At 39.0% G+C, this 14,860-nt stretch overlaps 1 protein-coding gene across 14 annotated transcripts in view; it reads left to right on the top strand.

Moving 5' to 3' along the window:
- RIMS2 (regulating synaptic membrane exocytosis 2) overlaps positions 1-13,632 on the top strand; it is a 255,008-nt gene extending 241,376 nt beyond the window's left edge. For 11 of the 14 annotated variants that reach the window (XM_008060442.2, XM_021713541.1, XM_021713525.1 and 8 more), the window contains 5 exons: positions 4,400-4,541; positions 8,030-8,142; positions 8,465-8,566; positions 9,588-9,727; positions 10,774-11,694. In XM_008060442.2, the coding sequence (XP_008058633.1) occupies positions 4,400-4,541; positions 8,030-8,142; positions 8,465-8,566; positions 9,588-9,727; positions 10,774-10,992 (716 nt within the window). In that variant the 3' untranslated portion in view covers positions 10,993-11,694. Of the gene's footprint in view, positions 1-4,399; positions 4,542-8,029; positions 8,143-8,464; positions 8,567-9,587; positions 9,728-10,773 lie in introns of all 14 variants that reach the window. The other 3 variants (XM_021713514.1, XM_021713518.1, XM_021713551.1) reach the window with 3 other exon arrangements.
- Positions 13,633-14,860: the final 1,228 nt, after the last annotated feature.

Raw genomic sequence — 14,860 nt, 5'->3', positions numbered from 1 at the left:
ATTCCAACTCTTTGTAGTTGTCAACCTAAAGTCCCCATTTTCTTGCTGCTTGTCATCATCAAGGCATCACTCTCAGTAGCTGGAGGCTGCTCTCAGTTCCTTTCCACATGGCCATCCCTCTTATGGCAGGAAGAGGTACATGGAATTTTTATTGTGTTTCAGGTCTTCCTGATTTCCTCTTCTGGAACCAGTCAGAGAAAGCACTCTGCTTTGAAAGGGTTCATATGTGGTTAAGTTAGGTGGACTCAGATAATCTTATCTTTAAGTCAACTGATTAGTAACCTTAATTACATCTGCAGAATCCCTTCTGCCAGGTAAAGTAACATAATCATGGGAGTCATCTTAGAATTCTGCCCAACATACTTAATTTTATATAGACCCTCACTACTATAAAAATTCAGTTTTTAGTTTGAATAACATGACAGGTCATTTAGAACAATAAATGTGAATTGCCATGAATTATATCTAGGTTAAATAACTTTAATTGTAAATGGAACTAAAGATTTTGTGGTGCTGAAAAATGAATTATTTCTAAAATAAGTCATAGATGTATTAGATAATAGAACATTTAAAAATACACTTTTTTCTCCTACCTTATCTAGGGAAAAAATGACATGTTTTAAAGGACTATTATAAGTGCTCAGTATATTAGCTAGAAGTCTTTGATTCTATCAGATGACAGTGAGTAGCATGTCTCCTCAATGTATGCTATTAATTATGGTCTTGGTCATATACTAATGACAGAAATTCACAGGTTTTAGTGAGCTAAAATATATCAGAGATAATCTTTCTTCCTCCTCCATCTTTTTTTATAAATGAGAAGCCAGAGACTCAGGGGATAGGACTCAGAGAGAACCACAAAGTCCTCTAGTTTGTGTTAGAGACTGACCTAGAATACATGTTTTCTGATTATCTGGTAATAATAATAACAGTAATAACAATAACATTAACTATTAATTGAAGATTTTCTATGTATCAGACACTCTTCTAAGCATTTTAAATTTATTTTTCTTAACTATTACAAAAATCCTAAGGTCAGTATTCTTATTATCATTGTCATTTCAGTTTGAGAAAGCTGAGTCACAGAGCAAGTATGTCATTTGGTCGATGTCACCCAGCTTGTAAATGGTAGAATGAGGATTTAAGGAGAAGCAGTTCAAACTGCCTCCAGGGCCTGACCTCTTCACTGTGCTCTGCAGTTCTTACCCTACAAAGCTGCTTCTAACAGGGCCTTCCATATGCATTTCCAGAGTTAGTGTAGTATAGTCTCAACCTACCCATACAAGTATATTCTGACAACAAAGTAGTGAATAGCAGAAAATTTGGAGTCTGGGAACTGTGTACAAATCCCGGTTGTGTCTCTTACCATGTGGTTTCAGTGAATTGTGTAATCTTCCGGGCCTTTGGATGCTATATCTGTAAAACAGGGATTTTGAGAGTTATTATGAAGAGCATATATGTAAAAAACAACCTGCAAAACAAAAGGATTACATGCTCACTGTATTGTTGCTGTTTGACAAATGGCGCTGCTCCTCATCATCCCATGGTAGCAGATTTTCAAGTCATGTTAGCTATGATGGAGTCAGAACTTAAATTTTTTTTTTTAAAAAGTTGATCTTTGACATTGCAAAGGGAATGTTCTGAGATTTTTAGGAATCTCATTTCCTTTGCAAGTCATATGTTTCCCGTACATATCTTCATTCTTCACTGAAATTGTGTGTCTCGTTTGATGATAATGTTTCACAAGGGCATTGTTCATTGGAAGTGAACATTTCAGCTACATGGAGAAACAGGAATTCAGCCCTTGGCCTGACTCTTTCACACCAGCCAGCACCTTCCATAATTTCAATTCACACTTGGACAAAATTGTATTACTTTTTAATATAGTTATTTGAGGTTCACTTTTAAATAAAATCATAAATATTAAATTCATGAATACCAAAATCCACTCTGCATCCTCGTCTGTTTTCTTCTTAACATTCTCCATTTTTTTTTTACATATGTGTTGTTTGTTTTGCCAAATCATTTAAAAGTAAATTGCAAGCAGTGTAACATTTCAGGTTTAAGTACTTTAGCATGTATCTCCCAATGATAAGGAAGTTCTAATACATGCTATTATTCGCCTTAAAAAAATAACAATTTCCTGAACCCATCTAATATTTAATACATATTCAATTTTATTCCTACCTGTCTTGAAATTACTTTTATACGTTTTGTTTCTGGAGTTTCTCGTTTTGCTTTGCTTTCCCAGGCAAGAAGCCAGAGTACACTCATAGGATCTGATGGTTACAGCTCTTTGATGTCTTTTAATCTGGAAGAGTTCCCTCACCTTGTTTGTTTGTGTTCATAATGTGAACTTTTTAAAAAGAGATTAGGCTAATTTTCTTCAATAATATCTCATGTCCTGTATTTGTCTGATGTGTGTGTGTGTGTTTGTGAAAGAGAGAGAGAGAGAGAGAGAGATATCTTGTTTTTGTTTTTGTCTTCTCTGTTTTTGAAACCTGGAAGTTGGTTCCAAAGACTTGAATAGAAACTGGTGGTATATTTTTGTCTAGAACAACTGATAAGTGCTACTTTGTATTTTACATCAAGAGGTACATATGATTGCTCCACTGTTAGTGTTTCTGATGGTGATGGCCAGGTCTCCCAGTGTTAAAGTACTTATTTCTTTCTTTAACAATTATAACTAATTTGTGGAATGATGATTTGGCTCATATGAATACCCTTTTCCCATCCTTTGATCTAAAGGCATTAGCCTCCATTGATGAGCCTCGCTTAAATCATTTATCCCATTGGAGGTTGCATATTGGTAATTTTTAAATTTTATCATTTCTTTTACTAATTCATATTCCTCTGTAAAGAAGAGCTTTCCCTCATCAATGGGGGATACTTTATGTTTTCTTACAGTTCATATCAGTACAACATGTTAACTATAAATTGTCTAAAATATCAGCCTTAGATTATGTAACTAATTATAGATCGGTCATAATTCATGTTTTGTATATACTCTTTAAAGCATTTTGGCATACCTTAAAGTCAGAAGTAGAGAATGGATGAAATTTAAAGCAGTGTTTCAAAATGGTGAGCACGTACAAGAGGCTCAGTGAAAAAAGATTCCATAAAGTTACTGGGAATACCAGCAAATATTTATAGGTGTAAAATCTTAGTAGCAGGCACTCAAAGAGCTTACCATATGGTTGTATACCCAAAAGCTAATGATATGTACAGTTGATATGGATAAATATTGAGGCCTGACAGGAAGTAAATAATTTAGACTCTCATCCTCTTGCACCAGCTTTGCTAGTCCCTCAACTTCATCTTCCAACATTCAAGTCTTTGTTATCAGGGCTTAGTTTCTTGCCTAATCCATACCCCAATTCCTCCTGCACGTGCTCTGGTCACTGCACCTCCCTTAAATGCACGTGGCGATCCCTGTCTTGGCACCTTTGTCCGTGTTGTTTCCTTTGCCCAAGGCATCCTCTTCCCACCTTGCCCTAAGTCCCAATCTGTCTATTTTTCAAGCCCAGCTCAAATTCCACGCCTTCTATGAAACTCCTTTTCAGGAGTTTCTGACCTGTTCAGATGACAGTCTCTGCCCCGTGGCATTGGTAGCACTTGACTCAGTTTCCTGTTTGGTCTTCTGATGATTGGCTTCTATAAATGAACCTCATTACCAAGCTGTTGAAGATACCTGAGGACAAGAGACTCTGTAACCAAAAATTAAAAAGCTCTTTTTCCTCTGATATTGCTGGGATTTTTATATTCCTCTCTGAAAATCTTTCTGAAAGTTACCAACAGATGTGAAACTGGGCAAATTGGGCTATTTCCTTTGTACCGATTTTTTTTTTTTTTTTTTGCCTTCTAATATCTATCACTCTATAAAAACAGATTTTCTTGTGAAAGTTAAGGCTAGAATTTGAGGATTAGTCACCATCTGTTCTTTGTAAATAGTGTGAAGGCTGTTTCTTGTACTATGACAAAAAGAAAAGGAAAAATAGGGTAGGCAGAAATTAATCTGGCATTTAAATATTACAATGAAAACAGAAGAATAGGTATAAATTAACCTGGCGTTTAAATGTTACAATGAAAGCAAAGCATTTTGTTTTCCTTAGGTTGAATCTTTTTCTTTCTTATGTTAACAATTTGAACACTGTTTTAAATGGAAGTAAAACAATACTTTTTTGTGGGTCTTAAAGGTTTTTTAGAAAATTTTCATCCCACTCAACAAGATATTGTTTAAAATGATCTTAAGTACCTTTTCTTTGTATCCTTAATAAAAGCACTTTGCATCTACACAGTTCTTTTCATCTGAGGATCTTGGTGTTGGCTGATTTGTTGTTGTTGTTGTTACCAGATAGTGATGACAAAACTGTTACACCTTTTGTTTCCGTCTCTGCAGAAGCAGGAGGTAAAAAACTCCGGAGCACTGTCCAGAGAAGCACAGAAACAGGCCTGGCAGTGGAAATGAGGAACTGGATGACACGACAGGCCAGCCGTGAGTCTACAGACGGTAGCATGAACAGCTACAGCTCGGAGGGAAAGTGAGTCAGCCGCCCCTCTGTCTCTCTCGTGCCCCGTCCAACCCACTCTGTGCTTCGCCCAAGCCCATGCACACACTCTCAGAGCCATTTTACTTTTCGCTGGCTGATTTTCTGTGAAGAGAACTCTGCTCACCTGACTAGTGTGTCCTGTCTAGCTTTTTATATCAAGGGAAATAGGTTTGGGAATAAAGTGTTTTGCTTTAATGACAAGAAACTAAAATGTGATAAGACATGCAAATCAAGGAATTTGCTCTAGGTTGAAATAATATATAAAAGCACAAAAATAATAAGCACATATGTCATACCATGTGAACCATGCTAGTCTTCAAAATTGCTGCTAAGAGTTATTACTAAAAATATGGAATGCTGATACATACCTAATTCCATGCTGTAACGAACAATCATAATTACTTAATGTAATTTAATTACATTAAATATAGTAGACGGAAAGAAATGCTACCAAAAAAGTTAGTGAACCTTTGTTTATGTAGTTGTCATGTAGTTTTTCTTTGAATCAACTGTCTCAGATGTTGTTAAAGCATTTGTAGATTGTGTAGCTCGGTCACCAACAAATTCACAGTAATTAGCAGTTAAAGGTCTGTAAATGGGGCTGTAAATGACATTAATGGAGGAAAGAGGGGTTTACTGGCCTCATTCTGTCATCACCATAGAAGCTTTAACTGTTTAGGCAACATGCTTGTGGCCAGTTCACAGACATGAGACCATAGGAGCTGTTGCCATGTATAAATGATATGTCCTCAGGAGAATTTGTCTAATACAGCACCATAAACACAAGAGGTGCAGATGGTTTCCATACATTTAGAAATAGGGTCATGTGGGATATTTATGGAAACACACTAAAACACAACTAAAATAGTTGTATTAACTCTTGAGGTTGGGGAAAGAAACACGAAGTCTAAAAAGAGAAGAAGAATCAAATGAAAAATGAATGCGTACTGAGCACTGATCGTCACCAAAGCTCTATGTCAGTCACTGTTAGGGATGGAAAAACGTTTAAACTGTGGCTCCTACTCCGGATGTTACAGTCTTATTGGAGAAATGGGATGAATACTCATAAATTCATTCAATAAACATGACTATACATTCCAGTATTCCAGTCACTGTTGTAGATATAAGTCATACAAGAGAGTCTATATTCGTGGTTAAAACCATGGGCCTTAGAATCATATAGGTCTGAGTTCTCATCTGGTGTTTTTTGGTACTATAGGACCTTGGGCAAAGTATTTAATTTTGCTATGCTCCATTTTAATTGATTAAACTTGCAAGTATCTATTGAATGCTTACAGTATTTCAGGTGTGGTTCTAGTTGCTAGAGATACATTGATAAACAAAACAGACAAAAGAAAAAAAAATCCTACCCTCAACAAACTAAGTCTAACAGAGAAGAGAGACAATAAGTAAGAAAAATTGTTAAAATATAAGCACAAGAAAAATTAGGAAAATAAAAATGGCAAAATGGCGGATATGTCCACTAAGCAAGATGAGATGCAAGTCTGTAGCCCAAGAGAGTGGTCCATAGGAGAGCAGGCAGCATTAAGTGCTAAGGAAAAAAGTAAAGGCAGGGTAAATGGGGAAAGGACACATTGAGTGAAGAGCTGAAGGCAGTTAGTGAGCAGATGAATATCTGAGGGAAGGACATTACAGGCTAAAGCAGTACAGGTTATACAGCAGGAGCTGAGGGTGCAACACTGGAGTAAGGGCAAAAGGGTGACAAATGAGGAATCAGGGCATGGGCTGGATGACAACTCTTATAGTCTTTCGTGTTGTCAGGACCTTTTACTCCAAGTGGGACGAGAGGTCACTGGAGGGTTTTGAGCAGAGGACTGATGGGCTCTGACTTCCATTTTCACAGACCTATCTGACTGCAGTAGGAGCTGGGGTTACAGCTGGGACAGCCTCAGGGAGGCTGTTGAGAAGGCCATTGCAGTGACACCAAAGCTAGGTCACAGTGGCTTGGATCATGTGGAAGCATTAGTGAGGTCAGATTCTGGATGTATTTTGACAGAAGAGCAAATAGGATTTATTGATGCATTTGATGTGGATATTGAGAGAGAGTGTATTAGTCTGCTAGTGCTGCCATATGAAAGTACCACTGACTGGGTGGCTTAAACAACAGGAATTTATTTGTTCATGGACATAGAGGCTAGAAGTGCAAGATCAAGGTGTCAGAAGGTATAGTTTCTCCTGAGGCCTCCCTTCTTGACTTGCAGATGGCTGCCTTCTTGTTGGGTCTTCTCATGGCCTTTTCTCTCCCTGGATACCCCTGGTGTCTCTTTCTCTTCTTACAAGGACACCAGTCATACTGGATTAGGGCTCCATCTTCATGGCCTCATATAACCTCATCTTTTTAAATGGGCGTCACCATATGAATTTGCGGGAGACACAACTCAGTCCATAATAGAGAGGATGGAAAAAAGATAGCTCCAAGTTTGAGAAACTGGAAGAATGAAGCCATTTCTCAAAATGGGAGTCTTTTGAGCGGACCAGAGTTTGGTTTTTTGTTTGTGTGTTTTGGGGAGATGGGATGTCAGTGTTGGACGTTAGGTTTCAGGTGCCTATTACGTATGCAAGCAGGTGTAAAGACTAAGCAGTTAGAATACAGGTCTCTGGCCCAAGGGAGCAGTCCAAGCTGGAGATGTAGGCAATAGTAGTATAGACAGAATAAGATCATGAGGCTGGATGAGATCTCCTAGAGAATTCAGACATGTAGAAAAGTGGTCAAAGGATCAAGCTCTAGTATTTAGTGGCAGAGCTAGCAGAGGAGATTAAGGTGGAATGGAAGAAGAGAAAAGAGGAAAACCAGGAGACCAGAGGGCCCAGGAAGCAAAGGGGAGAAGGCGTTTCAAGGAAGAGGGAGGGTCAATTGTGTCAAATGTTCAGAGACATTTTAGTGGAATGGTGAAAATGAAGACTTGATTAGACTTTTAAGAGAGAATTAGAGGAGTGAAATGAGGGGGTAGCCGGAGAGGGAAGTTGGGTCAGGAAAGAGTTTTTTGTTTTTTGGGTTTTTTTTGGTAAGGTAGAAGAAATTAACAGCATACGTATATGCTGATGAGAATGATCCAGAAGCATTTCCTCATCTATAAAATTGGAGAAAAAATAGAATCCATCTCATATTTCTGCTAAGAGGATTAACTATGATAAAGCCTGTTTTGGAATAAGTACTCAACATGTGCTGAGTGTTATTCATAGAAGTCACAGTCCCTGCCCTCCACATCAAAGAGAAAGACCTGGAAGCAGAAACCTGCTGTGCCATGTGGTACATGCTTCTGGCAACACGCATGGGCTGCAGAAGAATATGGGGGCCAAGCCATGGGAAGGGGAGTGGGTATTGGAGTCCAGTCGACATATGTGGCAAAACAGTGTGACTGACTCTCCCGCCTCATTGAGGAGGTTAGAGGGAAACCTGAGCTCGCCTGAAGTGAACAGGAGTTAAGGCTTTCATCCCATGTTTTCTTTTGCTCCAGTCTGATTTTTCCTGGTGTCCGCTTGGCCTCTGACAGCCAGTTCAGCGATTTTCTGGATGGCCTTGGCCCTGGTCAGCTAGTGGGACGCCAGACTCTGGCTACACCTGCAATGGGTAAGAATGTCTCACATGGTTTCACTGTTTTTCTTTTAGATTATTGAAAATTATGATCTCTAAATTTCATGGAGTCTTTAACAATAGTGTCAGCAAGAATAAAATATCTCAGACTTTACCAATAAAAGATATTTACCCTCTTTTTTTTCTATTTTAATTTCTAATGCTTTTTAAAGGAAGACATCACTGTTAAAATTTTAAATGTATTTGAATTTAAGAAAATCTATGGGAAATAATGTAAAACCAAGGTCTTTGACACAAACATTTTCCTTCCTGCATCTGTATATTGAAGCATGTCTGTTTCTTCCCCATGTACCATTAGGTGACATTCAGGTGGGAATGATGGACAAAAAGGGACAGTTGGAGGTGGAAATCATCCGGGCCCGAGGCCTTGTTGTAAAACCAGGTTCCAAGACACTGCCAGGTAAAAACAGAAGAGGTTTTTCTCTTACTGTCTATAATCCATATTGTTTTATGGAGACTTTTTGATTTGTTGCTGAAAATCTTGTTCTTAGTTCATCAAATTTAGTTATAGGTGAGTCAATTATAACTGATCTGGGGCTATATTAGTGTGTGTGTTTATCCTGAATGAGCTTTCGATAAGAGTGATCTGGTCAGGATAATGTAAGTTGATAAGTAAGTACATGTGTATAGAAACCACTGCAAAAGCAAAACTACCAAACTTAAATAATTCATTTTGTTACAACATGTAGACAAGAAGTTATTTTTTCTTGTTATCTGTTTTGTGTTAGTCTTCAGTTTATCCGGAGCTTCACAAATTCTCCTTGGAATCCCTAGAGCTCTGAAATTAGAATAAAAATAGATACAGGCCCCAATGATAGCATAAGCCTATGTCTGCTGGATATTCTAATTATAAGACTTTTACTTCCTGTAGTATATAAGGAAAGAGAGGCTCTACTGTAGCTTCCTATGCTAACTGGTTTATACTGAAGTGTTGTTATACGCTGAGGTACCTAAGCCATGGAAAATGCCATAATGACTTCCGATGAATTGTGTAGGGGTCCTTTGACTGAATGGATTGCTAGAGATTCAGTTGCTGAGGATTCAATCCTTAACAGTTGCTGAAGGTTCTGAAACTTGGCTTCTGACCTCAGCAACTCCATTGACTGACTTGTAATTTCTGTGCAGAAATTCTAAATTATAATAAATATCTTATCTATCGCACAGCAATCGTGGCAATGTTTAAGTCTATGTAACCATTTGGTGCAAAATAATCATAAAATCAGAGGCTGTTTCACCTCTCCCTAAAACCGAATGACTTACAGTGGTCCCTTGTTGGTCTGATGATTTGACAGCACGTGGCCAGGCCATGGCTTGACCACTAGCTTCTTCAGCCCAGGAGGCGGCTGCTGCAGATACACGTGAGTCAGGCCTCCCGAACCCATAGCTCATCACTTACTCTTCTCTGTGGTCTTTTTCCCAAGCACCGTATGTAAAGGTGTACCTATTAGATAACGGAGTCTGCATAGCCAAAAAGAAAACAAAAGTGGCAAGAAAAACGCTGGAACCCCTTTACCAGCAGTTATTATCTTTCGAGGAGAGTCCCCAGGGAAAGGTTTTACAGGTATGTACTTAACTGTTTATCCCTTACCTAAGAAAGTATTTTCATGGAGTCGGACATTGTACCCAAAATCTTTATCATGTCTTTTATGTTTCTCACAGCTGAGATTCTTTTGGAAATGTCAAAGCAGTGGCCAGTGGTCTAAAGCTACATGAATTGTTATTTTCATTTTTCTTTCTTTTTTTGAATCAGGGTCTCACTCTGTTGCCCAAGCTGGAGTGCAGTGGCACAGTCACAGCTCACCGCAGCCTTGAGTTCATGGGCTCAGGCGATCCTTCTGCCTCAGCTTCCCAAGTTGCTGGGACTACAGGCACATGACATCATGCCTGGCTTATGTTTTGATTTTTGGTAGAGACGAGGTCTCGCTATGTTGCCCAAGCCAGTCTTGCTCCTGGGTTCAAGCCGTCCTGCCACCTCGGCCCCCTGGAGTGCTGGGATTACAGGCATGAGCCATCGCACCCAGCCAATTGTCATTTTCTTTCAAATGAATTATAGACTTGCAAAACCCCATCACACTGAAACTCCAGTCTCCCTGGACTGCTTATAATCTTACATTCCAGTGCAGTTTCCCTAATGTATCTTTGGATTCCAGTAAGTAGTTTAAAACAACTATCTCATTAGTTAAATAATGATTTTGCCGGGCTCGGTGGCTCAGCCTGTAATCCTGCGCCTTGGGAGGCTGGGGTGAGTGGATTTCCTGAACCCGTGGGTTCGAGACCCGCCTGGGCAATTTGGTGAGACCTCATCTCTACAATAAACAAAAAAAAATTAGCTGGGCATGGTAGCGCACACCTGTAATTCCAGCGACTTGGAAGGCTATGGTGGAAGGATTGCTGGAGCCCAGCAGGTCGAGGCTGCGGTGGCGGGGAGCGGCCACTGCACTCCAGTCTGAGTGACAGAGTGAGACTCCAACTCAAAAAATAATAATAATAATGACTTTACTGGATCTTTGATGTCAGAACATTAACTGAATATATTATAATATTTTTATGTATTTTACACATTTTTTGTTAATATTATACTGACATTACTTTTTATTTTGCCAACAGATCATCGTCTGGGGAGACTATGGCCGCATGGATCACAAATCCTTTATGGGAGTGGCCCAGATACTTTTAGATGAACTAGAGCTATCCAATATGGTGATCGGATGGTTCAAACTTTTCCCCCCTTCCTCCCTAGTAGATCCAACCTTGGCCCCTCTGACAAGAAGAGCTTCCCAGTCATCTCTGGAAAGTTCAACCGGACCTTCTTACTCTCGTTCATAGCAGCTGTAAAACTGTTGTCACAGCAACCAGCGTTACAAAAAAAAATCACAGGTCGCAAACCCTGGTAACACTGCATGCTTAATGTTGTGTCTTCTGAGCCTGTTTCTAGGGATACAAAGCGATCCTGTGTTCTCAGAGGAAGTCGCACACATTGTGCCCTAAAGAAGGCCCTCAGGTGAAAGAGCAGAGCTACAAAGAACTATCAGGTTTGGAGTTCAGTGGCACTCGCGTTTTGGTCCAATCTGAAGCCATGGATTAATCTCAAAGAATCAGTCAGTTTCATGCAACAAAAACCCTTTTCAATGGCACCTTTATATTTCTATCGTTCCTTTTTCTTCATTTATCTGATCCCAAAGCCCTGTTATGCCACAGAAATGGAGCTGTACAGCCATGAAGCCATGTTACAGGTCAAGGAGCGAAGTCCTAAGAAGCATCAGGTGAAAAGCCGGAGACCAAAGAAGTGGTCGGGAACAAAGCATCGGCCCTCCTCTGGCTGGCGGTGCGTGCGTCTAGGCCAGCGGGAGGAGCAGCAAACTTGGAGTTCACAGGCCGCCTTTCACTCATGCCAAGATGTGTTGGACTCTGCAAAACCAAATTCTGTGGCTGCACTGTACTGAATGAAATTAAAGAAACTTTTTTTGCATGGACACGGATTAGCTGAATACTTAAATTATTTTCTTGGGGCTGCAACTTGCAAAAAAAGAATAAAAATCAGCCATTTTCAACAATTTATATTATTTTTAAAAATAAATTTCACTAGTGCATGGTTTTAAAAAGGGGAGAGAATGCAACAGGTGATACAAAGACACACCATGTTTATTCTTTAAAGTAATCATAGTCTGTGTTTTGGCAGACATTACAAGTGGAAATTCTTTCTAGAAGATAACTTAAAATTCTCTTTATGTGACAAATAAGTATAATATATTCCATTTATTTCCATGTTAAATATACAAATCTTATGAGGTTCAATATGTGCAAATTTTTCACATCTTTCTTCCCTCACTATTACTCTTCTGCCTCTTTTAATATAATTTGTTTTCTTTCTCCCAACCAGAGTGAACCTTATATTAAGAAATTCCAGGTTTTAGATCTGATTCTCTCTTATACCCCATGTTTGATTCAGAGCTGTAAATGCTTCTGAATTTATGAATTTCTCAAGGGACAAACACCTATTTAAGAACTTTCTTTATTTCAAGCATGTTGAAAAGGATTTTGCAACATGACTTGGGAGTACATTAAAGTAAGTCAGCATGTATTTGACGAAGATATTTGAACTTTTGCAATTTATTGTACAGTGCATGGTAATTTTTTTTTCACCTTCAAAATTCAGTTTACAGGAAAAATCCTAAAATCATGTGGCCATCGTAATGTCTAATAAATTTGTTTTTAGCACCAGCATTATTCATACAGGGGTTAAAATATTATTTGTAGAAGGTCTTAGATTTTGTTTGTTTTTTTAATTAGTTAGAGCAATTTCTTTAGCCAGTTTCCATTTACTATGTGAATAGAAACACTGCTAAAAATGTGGAGCCCTGAAACACAGGGATGTTTATTAATTCATTTTTCTGTAGTAAAATTCAATTTTTCACAAAGTATATTTCTAAAGAAATATAGTAAACATAAATTTGCAAGAAACAATTTTAAATCTCCAATTTTTAGGTGATTCAAAGAAAGTCAATATGACTATTAATAGTTCTTTGATGCCATCACCAAAAGTCTACTCAAAAACCCCCTAAAGTCAAAACCCCTGCCTTTGGTTTTACGGACAGTTATTACCATTGGGTGGCGCTGCAAGGTCAGATTTCTCTTAAGTTCCCCTCTTTAGAGGAGAAGTCACTGGTTATTATTATCAACTGCCCATACTTTCTGGTTCTTTATGTATATTTTGATAGCACTATTATAGCTGGATTTTCATTTTTTGCAATAAGTTTTGAAATCTGCTTGCCTCTCATTTGTTTAAATTAAGGCCATGCACAAAAAATTGTTTTTTTTTTTAATTTAGTGCTGACCATTAAAAACTATCATGCTTGATACGGTGCAAAAGTTAAAATATGAGTATCACTAAAAATGCCTTCTCTTTATGTGGTGCAATATGAAATACACCAAGACTGTGTCTTGACGTTCTGAGATCTATGATGGGCCCAGGTAAAGCTGTTTTAAAGAATGAATAAAACTTTATTGAAATAATTTAGACACCTGTGTACCAGCAACAATTGATTTAATAGACATATAGTGTCTATACTATCCCTTAGAATAAACGTTTACGATTTTCCTGATACTAAGATGCAGTCACATAATCTTTTGTGCATATTCCTATACAAATTATTTCTAATTTTAATAAGAAGGACATGACTGTATGGAATATTTGTACATACTTGTCATTATGCAGTATTTATTTAAAAGTTGGTGTTTTTTTTTTTTTAATTTTCACATGTCTGCACCTCAACTTGTGGTTTCGTCATGTAAATAGCACTACGCCAGTGACCATGGCTGCCCTGTACATACAGTATGTCTGCAAAGTAAAGGGAATTCCAGTTGGGAAAAAAGGGCAGATTAGTCTTGTAATGAACACCAACTAATGTAAATCAAATTCATTCTGGTGATGGTATTTAACACTTTAAATAAAACATTTTCTTTACAGACGTTGTCTGCAGTGCTTTCTCTGACGTCTGCTCTGCCCACACACCCTGAGCCTGCTCATTTTTCGAACTCACATGTCACGTAATGACAGCGAAGTGACCGCTTCCTACCTCTCAGCTACATAAGTGAATGACTGGTCTTAGCCCTGGCCCTCAGTAGGGCATGTCTTTGCAGTGCCAAAGGAATTCTCTCATGATTAAAAAAGTTGCTGTTTTTTAAACATGTTTTTTAAACATTTTGGATTGAGGTGCTTTCTGATTAAACGAGTCAACCACTCACGGATTTTGTGAGTGAAATGAGTGTGATTTCTTAGTCATGGCCATCAACAACCGCAGGGTCACAAAGATGCACGCACAGGCTTTGCCGTTCCTGAGGGGAAGATAGTGGAGGCGGCGGCTGGCTCTAGACAGCATGTGTCAGCTCGGCTTGGGGAGGGGTGCATTTTCATTTGGGGAGACGTAGAGTAATGGCATGCAACAACCTCTGCAGAGACTGGCTTCTGTTATGTGAGTATCGATGGACGAGGGAGTTTCTCCATAACTTCTGGAAGCAAGAGCCCCAGCACCGTTCTCCGGGAGACTTCCCCAAGCCATGAATTCAAAGCTAGTTTGAATTCACCATTGGTAATCTGACCGAAATACAAGCCTAGTTCTCTCTCCATTCTTGGAAACCAATTCTTCCATTTCCAAGGACTCCATTCCAGTCCAGTCTCTCATATCTATCCCGTAATTTGTTTTCATTATTCCATATGCACCCTCTACCCTGAGGAGCTGTTTTTTGACTGTTTGTACATTCCTATTATAAAAATTCCCTGGCCGTTCTTACATGCCCTCTCCTAAGAGCCCTACTTTTCTCAAAAGCGACCCCTGCAAGGCCCTTCTTGCAACCCCCAGCTCAGGACTGAGCTCTTCCAGCAATTCTGACTACACCCCAACAGCACAGCTGCTATCGGCGCCAACACATTCCCATTCCCAGGGACTCCAGATGCCAAGCTCCACAAGTGGCAATAAAGGACATGATGGTGGGGCTATGACAGAATTAGGCAAGAAACCACCAGTGCCGTCAGCCTGTGACTGACTTGGCCTTTCACATTTTGTGCACGTAAACCTCATGTGCTCTATATGTTTGTCTCCACTCAGTCCACTCATGATGCCCTCAGTTCTCTACTGACCTCCATGGACTGAAAAAACGAGTTCGCATGCCCACTACACATTGTGAAATGTGTGTT

This window comes from Carlito syrichta, unplaced genomic scaffold, assembly GCF_000164805.1.
Source record: "Carlito syrichta isolate Samal-C Ts95f unplaced genomic scaffold, Tarsius_syrichta-2.0.1 Scaffold92606, whole genome shotgun sequence".
NCBI classification, from domain to species: Eukaryota; Metazoa; Chordata; class Mammalia; order Primates; family Tarsiidae; genus Carlito; species Carlito syrichta.
This window is presented reverse-complemented; position numbering and strand designations above follow the sequence as displayed.